Source organism: Alligator mississippiensis, chromosome 11 (genome assembly GCF_030867095.1).
Source record: "Alligator mississippiensis isolate rAllMis1 chromosome 11, rAllMis1, whole genome shotgun sequence".
NCBI lineage: Eukaryota > Metazoa > Chordata > Crocodylia > Alligatoridae > Alligator > Alligator mississippiensis.
The window spans coordinates 7739185-7752589 of NC_081834.1; the positions used below are offsets into that span (position 1 = coordinate 7739185).

The following is a 13405-nucleotide window of genomic DNA, read 5'->3' on the forward strand; positions in this document are numbered from 1 at the left end:
TCTATGGGGGGACTTGGTGGCAGCCTGTAAGTATATTAGCGGGGTGTACCACGAGCTGGGAGAACATCTGTTCACCAGGGCACCCCAAGGGAAGACAAGGTTTAACAGTCACAAACTCCAGGAAGACCATTTTAGGCTGGACGTAAGAAAAAACTTCTTTACCGTCAAGCCCCCAGAGACTGGAACAGACTCCCCCCAGAAGTGGTGCAAGCATCTACTCTGGACACACTTGGACACTTATCTTGCTGGGATCATCTGACCCCTGCTGACTTCCTGCCTCTTGGGCGGGGGGCTGGACCTGATGATCTTACAAGGTCCCTTCCAGGCCTTACGTCTATGAATGCTTCCAGGTGAATCACAACGTGGGCTGTCAAACGCTTACTTAAAATCTGTGACATTTATGGAGCATGGGTTTGCCCTTTAATTCTCTCTCCAGTTACTTCTTCAGGTGAAAACCTGGCCAGCGTATACCCTTTTATGTTGAAATCCATTTGCTCTTCCCTTAGATCAACCGCTCTCTTTGGGCTGTCGAACTGCTGAAGACTTTTCTGACAGTGAAGGGAAGAGAAGACCTGGGTAGTTCTTGCAGTGACTTTTCTTTGACTCCAATGCCATTTCTCCATTGGGCTGGAAGCTTTTCTGAAGTGTTTCATGATTTTAGAGTCGCATGGGAGTAGCTGAAGTAAAGGAGAGGGGCTGAGCACATCTGTATTCTGTGCCTGGTTCCACCACCGATACGGCAAGCTCTGCAGGCCACTTCCCCTCCTGTATCCCTCAGCTCCTGCATCCATCCAAAAGCCTGGGGTAATTGTGAGCCTTAGACAATGCAGGTGAAACGTTCTGAGATCCTCCAAGGAGGTGCCCTGCAGGCACAGAGCACTCACCTTCTGGTTAACGCATTGCACACACACACAAAAAAAATCAAGCCCCGTACTTGCTAACAAATGCTTGCACTAGTCTCGGCATCCTGCTAGGCTTTCACCCGTAAGCTAGAGCACATAGTCTTTCCACTGAGGCTCTCTGCTGGGTCTCCGGGGGGAGGATGGGGGTAAGACAGCATGCACAACAAAGCTTCACCTGTTGCATTAGATGAAAAACCTGAACCAACAACCCCTGGCAGCCCAGGCCACCCCCCACAATGGGTAGTGAGGCTCACTGGTTTAGCTCCATTTGCTGTCCCCAGCTGGAGAGGAGTTTGCAGCTGCTTTCCAGTGCTGGAACTCCCCACGTCCCATGTGGACTTTCTCTGGGACTCCTGTGCCAGGATCAGTACTGGCCAGACCTGCACTGAATCTGCCCCACAAACTTGTTCTGACTATGTCTCTGCTTCCCTGCTCCCAGGGGTTAGGTGCAACCTAGCGGAGCTGTAGCCGTGAGCATGCTTAGCCAGAAGCAGAAGGGCAGAAACAATACAGAGAAAGGTGCTCCTCACTTTGAATATGATTTCCCTGCTTCTTTTAGCAACATCCTCTCTCCTGAATGAAGCCAAGTGTGAGCAACAATTCCCTCTTTGTATGTATTTTGTATCTATTCCGATTTCCTATTGAAATTCCTATGTAAAGAGACTATCCAAGTATAGAGCTGAAAATTTCTTCTTAAAATAAGCCAGATGTCCAACCTGACATGAGCTGCCAAGTCCAGAGAGTTCAAGAAAGATGTTAAAATATGTCTTCCTGGCTGTGAAAGACTAATTGCATAGCATAGGTGACGATCCTAGTCTCCGAGGAGAAGGGATCAAACTGCTCGGGGCGAAAACCCTGCTGGTATTTGTCTAAGGAGTGGAGCTGGCAGTGTCTGTGGAAAAAGTTTCGTGGCCTGCCCTCCTTGCTGGTTAGCAGATGCAGAGGCAGACACACACACGCAGAAGGTAGGTAAAGGACTCTAACGCTGTGCCTGAAAATATTAATGTGCCTTAAAAGAAAAGGCTATTCTTGGGAGGAGCGTTGGTAGATACAGAGTGCTCCCTGGGACAGACGCACACGCATGCACAGGATTACGGCCCAATACTCTGTGATCTCAGATGAGCGATTTCAACTCTGTGGTGATGTCTGTCCAGTGAACGTTCCCCAGAGGCAGCGCCATCAGGCATGCTGCACTGGTGTGGGCAGACTGCCTTCTGTACGTGGCAGCCCTATCCTGGGGAGGCGGAGAGTTAGCACTGCTGAGCGCTAAGATCTGCTCGGTTGCAAATAGAGGTCATCCTAGTCGCACCATCGCTTTTGTTATGGCAGCACAAAACACGAGCAAACAGATATCCTTGCACCTTGTCATGCCCCCAAAAATGCCCAAAAATGTGAGTGCAGCCATTCCTATTGGTAGTTTGTGCCTGGCTACCAAAGGCCAGGTCTGTGGTCATGCCAGGTCTGCACGCCATGTGCCGCTTTGTGGCAGAGGACGTCTGTTTGGTTACGGCGCAGCCCCGACGGCCCACGGCTGCCCTCTCCAGTTGCCCCAGGCAGGCCATTCCAGGTTGCCTGTTTCATGCTGCAGAGCAAGGGCATGCCACAGGGTCCCCCTCTTCACACCTGTACCCCAGGTCGGGGCCAGGCACCCAGGGCTTATCCTAATGGTCTTTGTGGCATTGTAGTAAAACACGAAAGAATTCTCCATTTGAATCCACACGGACACATTCCTGAGCTCCAAGAATACAAAAGGATTGGCCACGTGTTACTACCTACCTCCACGTGAGGAAAAGATGAATGGTTTTATAAAATATCACGCAAAAACAGAGAGCCAACCAAGTCTGAGAAAACCTTTGCAGTTTGAGCAATCTGCTTGCCCGTAAGAGCCGCGCAGTTGTTACGAAGGGACAAGGTCTGACACTTGTCCAACAGCTCCTCCTTGGAACAGCTAGTTACTGAACGCACAAGAGAAAGAGCTGCAAGTCCTCTGTATTATGGAGAAGTTGGTACAAAAAGGAACTGTAGTTGAGCCAATAATAGTGACTGCAGTACAATATAACTAAGTTTAACTTCCCTGGGGAAGGGAAGGTACCAGAAATGAATACATTTGACTCATTTGAACTTGTAGAACAGAGCATTTAAAAGAAAAGAAGCTATTGAAAAAGTCCCCAGAGCCAGTCGTACACGTGGCACGGAGCGGTATTCGAATCCGGAAAGGCATGCATCGCTCTGAGCAGAAAGGGAGCAGGAAAGCCAGCAATATGCCCACCTGGCTCAGTGGCAAGATCCTGGAGGTTATTTGAGCCAAACAGAGAGATCCTTCAGAAAATAGAAACACAGCCCCAGAGTACTCAGTTAAACAAGAGTAGAAAATACGGCAGGCAGCATGGAAGGAGGAAATTAGGAGGCTGAAATGGAATTTGAAAAGCAAATAACTGAAGCGAGGACCTAACAGCGCCTTTTGTGAGGGAGTGAGACGCAGGAAACCGATCTGAGAATCGGTGGGTCCACTGGACCACCATTTGTTAATGGGAGCAATTAATGAAGATAACAACATTGCTAAGAATATAAATGATTCTTGGCATGAGGCTTCACCACAGAGGATGCTTTGTAGAGACCTACACCAGACCGCCGCTTTCCTGGAAACGAGCAGGAGGAGGGCTCGTAGTACCCATGCGGTGAGCAGTTCTGAAGGACTGCTCCACTGTGCCTATTTTCCCTGGCCCAAGTCAAGTGAAGCCTGGTTGCATCTGGCCTTTTACTGTCCCACAAGTGCAAGAATCCATCCCTCCAAAACCTCCTTCCCCTGCTTTTACACGGGCCAGGCTCTGCTCCTTGCACCGTATGTTTGCTGAGCAGAAGCAGCTGAGGTTTCCAGCCAAACCAATAAGACCGTGGGTCTTCTCTGCTTTCCTACAACGCGCAAAAGAGCTTTCCAAGGTCACAGCAGCCGCAGGGCTCCCACACCACTTGTGTGTCACGCACACCTCCTCCTGGAGCTCCCCAGGGCCGGTGCAGCCCAGCAACCCCGCTGTTTGCTGGCTCAAACCACCAGATTAGCCCTGGGTGTTACATTGGCCTGTCGAAGAGCTCCTCTGCCCGCAGTGTCTGAGCACTAGAGCATCCCACCTGGGCTGAACTCAGCTTCTGATTTTCTTACACGGTGGGTTGGGATCCGTAAGGAGCCGTTGCTCCGCTCCCCGCTTGCTTGTGTGTGGCACGAGCAGAAGTCGGAGTCCCGCCAAAGTCTCGCAACACGTCGTTTCGTTATTTTAAGTACACGGTTCTTTGATTAACTCCAGCTGGCATGCTTCCCTCGGCTCGCCGAGCGCGCTTTATTAAAACGGAGCTGCGTGCAAGTGGGACATTGTAAATCACGAGCGACAGGGCAGAGGGAGGAAGGGGCAGGTGGGAACTCCAAGTGGATGACAACCAAGAAAGCGCATAAATAGAGCTGGCCTCTTGGCAAAGCTAAGCCCCACGTCATGGAGAACAATTTCCAGTCGCTCCTTGGAGGGCAGGCCAGTGTCGGAGGGTTAGCAGGACTAGATGCAGCCGAACGCTTGGATACTTGAGGCTTTCTGCTGTGAATTGGAAGATGGTCTCCCCTATTTCCCCCATGGTCACCATACGTTTGGAGGGCTAGAATTGCCCACCTCTGCAGTAGGTTCTTGTTTGAGGTTATCCCACCACCTGCAAAGACACATTGGGTAGGGGTCACCTTGGCAGCAGGTTCTCCTAGGAGCCTGGTCTCCTGGGGTTGCACAGTGGAGCTCCACACAGCACAGGGGTGCAGGCAGCATTGGGCCATATGCATTTTCCAAGAATGCCCCTGTGCGCTGTGAGCTGCTTCAGGAGGGGCGCTGAGCTTCCTGGATTCCTCCAACCTTTAGAGAGACCTCATAGGATGTGGCGCTGCGGGTAAACGGTGCTACAGAGACGGTCCTCCTTGCTGCCAGGTAGCCGGATGCCCCTCTCCACATCCCGGAGACTCCAAAGCCTGGAGACACGCACGGCAGCTGCAGGTCGGCCCGTCTCGGGCTCTGGGGTCTGCTGCCAGTCTCCAGTGCCGTCCTGGAGTATTTTGGCTTGGGTGTCTTTGCAATCAGCTGCAGCGTGACTCACTGAAGTGTCCTTCTCTCCTCCAGTGCTCCTCCACCTGCGGAAAAGGCCTCCAGTCACGCGTGGTGCAGTGCATGCACAAAGTCACCGGCCGCCACGGCAATGAGTGCCCGGTCCTGTCCAAGCCAGCAGCCTACAGGCAGTGCCATCAAGAAGCCTGCAACGAGAAGATAAATGTCAACACAATTACCTCGCCCCGACTTGGTAAGTGGGAGATGGTTCTTGTGGGAGAAGGCAAAATGATCAGCCCTGAACACTACAGTATATCTCCGGCCTGGGTATCTAGGAATATGTTGTGCCTGTGCTGAGTTTTGTATGGGGCCCTGGGCTTGGGCAGTGTCCAACTCTGAGAAACCGATGTTCTCGAGTGGGCAGAGCCATCCTGCCTTAGATCCACCCCGTGGCACAACTCATTCCCTGGGAGAGTTGTTGGAGCCAACGGTAGGCCACAGAGAAGGGGTCCATGACAGGTGAGACGTGGTCAGCAGAGACTTTTAGTGTCTTTTATCATATTTTTGGTTGCCCGGAGAAATAAAATAGAAAAGGTGTGCAAATGTTTCCAGGCAGCAGAAAACCTTCTCACCTGCCCTTCGCTGTACGTGAAAATGAATATACCGATGAGGTTTCATTCCACTGTCTCCAAAAAAACAGAGAGGACCTTGGCAGGTCGAGTGTTACAGGTTTCTGGAAAGATTGTGCTTTTCCCTAGAAGGATGAATGCTAGGTAAATCAGGAGCTGTTTCTAGTGTGGGACATCTCTCTTTAGGCAGCAGCGGGGAAAGAGGTTGGAGAGTCTTCAGCTTAATCTCTTCTGCCCTCCCACATCTGCCCCTGAATTATCTGCCACTTGCTGTCATTTACCACGTGAGCTGAAGCTGCTGGTGACAAACTGCTTTCCAAATTACCGTAATTCTTCTACTGTGGTTCTACCCCAGAGGTGACCCAGTAATTAGGATGCTGAGAGAGGGGTCTGCATTTATCATCCCTGTCAAAGGGTGCAGGTTGTAGCCGTGTTGGTCTACGGACATAGGCATTTGGGTGAATCTGATATTTTCTATTAGACCAACTTAAATACTGTAGTTGGAAAATATTTTCTTAGCAAGCTTTTGGGTTTAAAACCCTTTTTTAAACCCGAAAGCTTGCTAAGAAAATGTTTTCCAACTGTTTAAGTTGATCTGATAACAGATATCAGATGGCTTCATCCCTGTCAAATGCACTTGATTTGTAAGACACAAAAAGAGATCATTTTCTACACCTTCCAGCCCCTTCCAGTCAACCTGAGGTCTGAGATCCAGGCTGATTTCTCATACTTTTCACTTTATCATCAGGCCAAATTAGGCCATTAGTTACATTGATGAGCTGAAGGTGCCTTTCTTTTCCCTGGGTGTTGGTTATAGCCATGTTGGTCTAAGGACATAGGCGCGGTTCTTTGGGTAAATGTGATATCTTTTATTAGACCAACTGAGTAGTTGGAAAAAATACTCAGAAAATACTCAGCGTCTGGAATAGCAGACACTTCCCTATGCTTGAAGAAGGGTGTTTGTGCCTGAAAGGTTGTAAAGAACAATTTTTTCCAATTACTTAGTTGGTCTAATAAAAAATATCACATTTACCCAAAGAACCTTGTCTTTCTTTTTCTTTGTCCTCAGTATAACTGCTTGAAACTCAGAGAGAGCTGCCAGCAGGGACAGAATCTAACGTGCGATCCCTTCGCTGTGCAGGGCTCACAGACGTCAGATGCCCCTACCACCAGCTGATCTGAGTCTGCGCATACCCGCTGCAGTCAGCACTGTTGAATATAAAGGAGCCATTCTTCCATAGTCAGTTTTTAGAGTAGAACTACTATCTAAGCAGGATTAGACTTGAGGTTTCTGGCCTAGGATTTGTTTCCCTAAAGTCAATAATATTTCTAATAGCTCTTTAGAACAGGATGGACTAATTTTTTTTTTTGTAGTGACACCCATGTAATTGAGAGGAGAATTTAGTCCAGCTGAAGAGCTTTAAAAAGCTTTTAAATCCTTTTGTTTAGAACATCTGAGACTATTTCCCAGGCATTTTAGTGCTCAGAGCATAGCAAAGGGGGAAAAAAATTGGTTTGAGAAGCTTTAGATGCAGCAATGAAACAAGAAAGCCATTCTAAAGTCCACTTTAGCACAATGCAATAAAAAGCTCAAGTGTTTAATAGACTGGTGCAATTCAAGGCCCTCCTGACTGCAATCTGCTTATGGCTCTAAACCAGTCTGAAATCATCCGTGCCCAAAGTGATATTTGATATGAACAAAAATAGACACCTCTCTCAAGCACGGAGGATTTTACTCTCCTTCTGGATGCAGTAGTGAGCATGTTAGCTTTCATCCAGAATTTTGTTTTCCACAATGCAAGGTTCATGGGAAAACTGCTGCAGAAAAGTACCTTAGCAGTCTCCAGAAATAATCCAAAATGCTGCCTTCGGGCTGTAGCATCGTTGACTCTGGGTCACATTTTTTTTAAGTCCCCCATTGACTCATGCCCATGCCCCATTATCAAAGGTGACGGGGATTTAGGAGCCTCCACCTCACTGACTTCCAGTGGAGCTTAAGTAGCATTTGAAAATGGCCTGTAGGCCCCTAAATCCCCTAGGGCAGGAGTAGCCAGCCTGGGGCACGGGCAGCCTGTGTGTGTGGCACATGGCAGATCGGGCAGGTAGCATAAAGCAGAGCAACAGAGTAGCTGGGAGCACAGGAAAGCAGAAAGCAGAGCAGCAGGTCGGGCAGGGGAAGGGGATCGGAGTGGCCCTTGGAGAGGGTGTGGAGCTTACCTTGTAGCAGAGATGCCAAAAAAGTTAGCCCCCGCTGACTTAGGGGATGTCTATTCAGGAGATGCAGATACACCTGAGCTAGCTTTAAACTGGTGACTGTGGGTACTGGTGGGAATGTGGGTGCCACAAAAAGCCTTTCACTCCAGCCAGAAGCCTGTGGCCCTTGTTTTTCACTGCTCATGAATCTGGCTTTTCCTACACACATAAATTTGTTTGATCCTTTTCCCACCTCTGCCTGGTCTGGGGTTCCCCATTGCAACGTGCATGGCTCATTCCACTGAAGTATCTGGTACTGGCCTTGGTTAGAAAGTTGTGATTCAGAAAATCCCCAGGGTCTGCGGGGGGAGGGCCTGTCTGCTTCAAGCTAAGCACAGGCGTGATGCACTTTGCCGAACAGGGGCCAAAGGACGGGCACCAGCACAGCTGGGCCACTGGTGTAATGACATTCCTTATGTCTCCAGACTGTTTTTGCAGTGATCTCTCTTGCCTTTGTCTTTATTAGACAAGTCACAGTCCCATTGCCCAAATCTCCTTAGCAGCAACCCAATAAAAAAGCATATCGCCCCCCCCCGCCCCAGTATTAACTCACATGCTGCTGGCATTATGTTGCTCAGACCTGCAGTGCTGTTCTCACCTAACGTGCCGGCTTCCTCTCTCTATTTGTATCCCAAGCTGCTCTCACGTATAAGTGTACAGGGGACCAGTGGACGGTGTACTGCAGGGTGATCCGCGAGAAGAACCTGTGCCAGGACATGAGGTGGTATCAACGCTGTTGCCAGACTTGCAGAGACTTTTATGCAAACAAGATGCAGCAGAAGAGTTAATGAACCGGTGCTACTTCTTAGGGTATTACAGCTGTGTGTATGTAAATCATGGACTAGTAGGTCTGAGTACTGGAACTTAATGAATTGCTACAGTGCGGTGGATTCCAAAGCATACCTAATAAGACTTGAAACTAATTCTGCAGACTGGATGTACCAAAGTAATCCACTCCTCCACCTTACAAACACGAACAAAGAGTCATCTCAAGGAGCCAATCATGTAGAATGATATTGTGTTTGGCAGCATCACCTTCTTCATTCATGCTTTTTACTTTAATATATTAATTACTAGCCACTGGATGGCTTGCTACCGTTAAAAAAAGGACAAGAGTTGCAAAGTGATTGAACTGACCAAGGTTGTGTGTGCCTCAGTCAGGGGGAAGCCTCTGGCAAATAATTTAGCAAAGGTATAGACATTACTTAATGCTTCAGTCTTGGCTTCCCTTCCAGCTGATGTTCTTAATTCCCAACAGTTACGGTGCTATGGGGTGGGCTCGGAGAGACACACATAAATGAAATGCTTAATTTAACAAAGGGGATTTGCTATAAAAGCTTGTGAAAACTGATAGCAGAGGATGGGCGTCTCTGAGATTTCTGCAGCAAGCTCAGTGCTATTGTATCCAACACTCCAGGTAGTAGACTTTTTTCTTTAAGCAATCATACTAATGGGGGATTTTTTATCCTCTCCAGTTCTGGACGCACATCTCTCTCTCTGTCTCCCTCCCTCCCTCCCTCTCTCATTCTCAAAATGCATTTTCTTTCCTGGCCCATTTCTTCCATTTCTCTGAGCTTAAAAGAGACTAGAAACTTATTAACCCGGCATCAAAAAGTGAGAAACATCTGGGAGTAGCCAGAAACCATTTTCACTCGTAGGGTTTATTGGGGCACACTCTCTTGTTTCATCTCCTCTTTCCAACTGTTAGAAATCAATCCGATAAGGAGGCCGAATGTCGTTTCTTAAGGGCACTGTGAAACTGTGTTAGGATGTATCAGAAGTAGAGACTGGGACAATATTTGCATGGGGTTACACTAGAAACCCAAAACAGGTCTTTCCCACCTGTGGGCTCTGCATCGTTGTTATGTTATAAAGCCTTTGGGAGACAAATATAAGAGGCAGCAGTTAGCAAGTACGTGGAATGAAATCCCATCTTACTGAAAGCCAACACTTCTGTGGCCTTCACATGGGCCAAGAGTTTGCTCTTTGTGTCTAAATGCTTCTTGTTTCATCTGGGGTGTTATTGGGCTTGCCTTATCAGGGCAGCTGGCAAGTGCTGTATAAATAACCCTCAACACATCTCATTTCTTCCCTGAGATGCAAGATAGGAACAGGAGCTGCCAACAAGGCAGCATTTGTCCCTCTCATGTGTCTTTGCAAATCAGTGCATCTCTGTAAGTCAGACCTGGACCCTGTCCCCTGCCAGGCCACGTGGCCACCTGTGTAGCACTTCATTACACTCTTGCTCACTGTGCTGTTAACAGAAATTTTGCATGAATTACAGCTTTGTGCTTGCTCTAGCCCCCTACATTCATATTTACTTACTTGGAGATTCAAGCACAGTTCACATCCCAAACACTGGGGAAGCCTGGGTCCAGATATCAGTGTCGTGACCCTCCACCTCTCTTTCCTGATGTCATTTGTATTATTATTATCGCTACTATTTCCTTGCATTAATGTGATGAGAGATGCCCTTGGCAACCAACATTTTTAAAACCGCTTTTTCTCCCAGGTTCAGGGTCTTTCAGTATCCAGGATATAATTGAGACCTCTTGTTACCACTTGGAGCTAAACTTTCTAAATGGGAACCTCGTGTTCACCTGCACACTGGTAACCACGCGTGCATCCTGTCGCCCAGGCAAAACGTGTACTTGCTTGTGCAGATGGGCACTTGTGCGCAGAAGTGCTGGTCTGCATGCATAAAGCCATACTTGCATGCACAGCAACCTCTCAGCAGGCACTCGGTGCTAACAAACCTACTTGCCCCATTTCTGTGTCAGGGAAATTATTCAGTCTTGTTAGAGCAGACACTCCTCTTGCCGCAGTTACAGTCAGAATCAAACCTTCCCGTCGGACATTCACCTTCAGGCCTAAGTTCAGAGGTGGCATAGATGGGAGTATGAAGGGTCCATCCACACCACTGCAGGCAAGGTGTCCCAGCCAGGACTTCACTGGGCATGGCAGTCCCACTTGCTCCCACTCTTCTCCTCTAGGCCCAGAAATGCACCAGCAAGGCTGCTCCTGGGTTATCCCAGCAGCTGCTCTCGGGCACACCAGAGACTGAGGTCTCAAAAGTGAAGATGCCCCGGGGCACCGGCATATTTCCAGGTTGGGAGCAGGTGGGAGTGGGGAGATGTCAGCTGGGGTGCTCCGCCACTGAGGTGTGGACCTGGTCTATGTTACCCATTGCTCTAAGAACCAATCATCAAAGGATGAAGCTGATGCTTGAGGCAAAAGATGTAGCAGAAAGCTACAACGATGGCCTAAAAAACTGCTCACCGTACAGACAGTCTAGCCTATCATTACATGTAAATTATATTCCATTACGCCGACCAGCCGACACACATCCCTTGGGCTGCCATTTATTTCACCTCCTGTCTTAGCCACCGTTTGCAAAGGGATTTGTGTCCTTGTTAGGTTATTTTTTTTTAGGGTAATCCTTCAGCTCATGCTGTGGCATTGCGCTATGAGATGCTGCACCCTGGCGCTCCGTTTCTGGGATGCCAGCGTTGCGAGTGATACTTGTCATAGCCTTTTGCATAAAACCGTTCTGTTCTCTTCCCAATGCTACAGAATGGGTTTCTGAAGCAGTGGGAGTGTTTTCACCTCATCGGCACGCTCCGCGGGCGGTGGAGCGACTCCCCCGCGGTTCAGAGGGCTTTTTGAGTCCAGCCCAAGTTTGCATCTATCAAACGGGACGTGAGTGCGCCGCTGTAACGTAGAGATTTCTTTTGAATGTCTGAGCACTGAAAACAGTGTCGCGGCTCTCAAAGGAAAGGTTCGTAGGCTAATTTGTGCCCTTTTTTTTTTTTTAAAGCAGAACCCCTCATCGTGTACAAATGGATGGCATAACAAGCTGGACCCAATCGGTTAAATTTTCCCATTTGATCTCCTGATGAGCCTAAATCCCCTTCCGTTTTACAATGGCCAAAAACTTTGATGAATATATTTAATTCTGGTCAAAACCCCTGCACTTCTGCTTTGTACCATTTCCTAGGAGCTTTGACTATGAATCTACAGCGATGCCCTGTCCCCAGTTACTACATACCAGTGAAAAGAAAGCTGGTTCAGCATAGCTATGCCAATCCTTTTTTTTTTATTCGGTGGTTGTTCACAAGAGATTGATGCTCTTTGATTACAATGGTGGTGTTTCCATATTGTAACCAATACTCTCTGTACTGTTTCTAAAGTACTGTACATTACTAGTTGCACAATTGTGTTATTGAGTGTAGATTCTCACTATCTTATGTATGGTGCTATTTTTTTTTTATTGGTGAAAAAAGAATCTTAGCAGTCAATTATTGCTTGATATTTTATTATAATACAGGGATATATCCTCCATGGCAATCATATCATTTAAGTTTTTCATTACAAAGTGAAATGTATATATTTTTCCATTAGTTAATTTACATATGTACTGTATCCATGATAATATTTTTTTTTTTTTTTTTGGTGCTGGCTATAAATAGAAAAAAAGAAAAAAAAAGAAACAGTCAAACTAAATGGAACCAGTTGTAAATTCAAACCAAAACAGGATCATTCCATTTTGGCACAGATTGAATATGTTTAATAATAAATTTATTTTTCCATAGCAATTTTAATAAGGGTTTTGAACTTGAAAACAAGCCCACACAAAGCAAACCAAACAGCTAACTGTGAAAATAAAGAAGAAATAGTGAGGCCATGAGCAATACATTATGCATCTGTCTAATACTTGACTGAGACTTGGATTCAAATGAATCCAGGGCCCAACATTGACAGCTGTGGTAGGTGGAAGAGGTCATTTGTCAGTAAAATATTGGCAGCTCAGAGTTCCCAGTGTGCTAACAAATCAAGAGGTGATGGGTCTTGTCCCTGTGCAGTTGCAGAATAAAGTACAGGGAATGTTAATATTTAGCTAAGGCCAAATGCGCTCTCTGGTCAATGAGACACAAAAGCAGAAAATGCCGGTGTGGAAAAAAATGACCTTGTCTCCTTTTGGGATCTGCCATGTGGGCCTTACAAGGCGGCTGGGAACCAAAAGCTTTTTGCACGGGAGAAGGAAATTGTACAAGTGGATTTCAGAGAGCGGTTTCTTGTGATGTGTGTTGAAGTCCGGGTGAAGCAGCAGCCTTGCTGGACAGTCATGGGTAGCTGCTGCACGGCTTATAAATGAGAGTTGCTGAGCATGTGGAAATTATATTGGAGTAAAAACTATCCTGCCCATTTGAAAGGTATCTGCGTAACTTAGCTGGACACTTTGTTGGTGTGAAATAAACCGAGTTACTTCAATGCTGAGCGTTTCTCGGCTGTGTTTGTTGTAGGTGCAACGCTTTTTAACAGAAGGAAGTCATGAGCCCACCAAGTATGCACAGGAAAACCTATCGCACAAGTTGCTACAAGGAACCAAAGTCCTTGGGCCAAACTCTTTTCTTCTAGACACTGGGGGTCCCCAAGCAGCCCCTTGCAGCTCTTCAGTTTGCAAGGCTGATTTTCTGTTTCTGTGACTATTAATATTTATTCTTTACAGTCTGTGAGCCGACCAGAGCCTTCTGCATTCATGGGTTTT

General features: G+C 47.4%; 1 protein-coding gene across 2 annotated transcripts in view; it reads left to right on the forward strand.

Annotated features, from left to right (window-relative positions):
* The window catches only part of ADAMTS17 (ADAM metallopeptidase with thrombospondin type 1 motif 17), a 261444-nt gene extending 248316 nt beyond the window's left edge, over nucleotides 1-13128 (forward strand). For both annotated transcript variants that reach the window (XM_019477538.2, XM_019477539.2), the window contains 2 exons: nucleotides 5051-5228; nucleotides 8494-13128. In XM_019477538.2, coding sequence (XP_019333083.1) covers nucleotides 5051-5228; nucleotides 8494-8645 — 330 coding nt within the window. In that variant the 3' untranslated portion in view covers nucleotides 8646-13128. The remainder of the gene's footprint in view (nucleotides 1-5050; nucleotides 5229-8493) is intronic.
* Nucleotides 13129-13405: the final 277 nt, after the last annotated feature.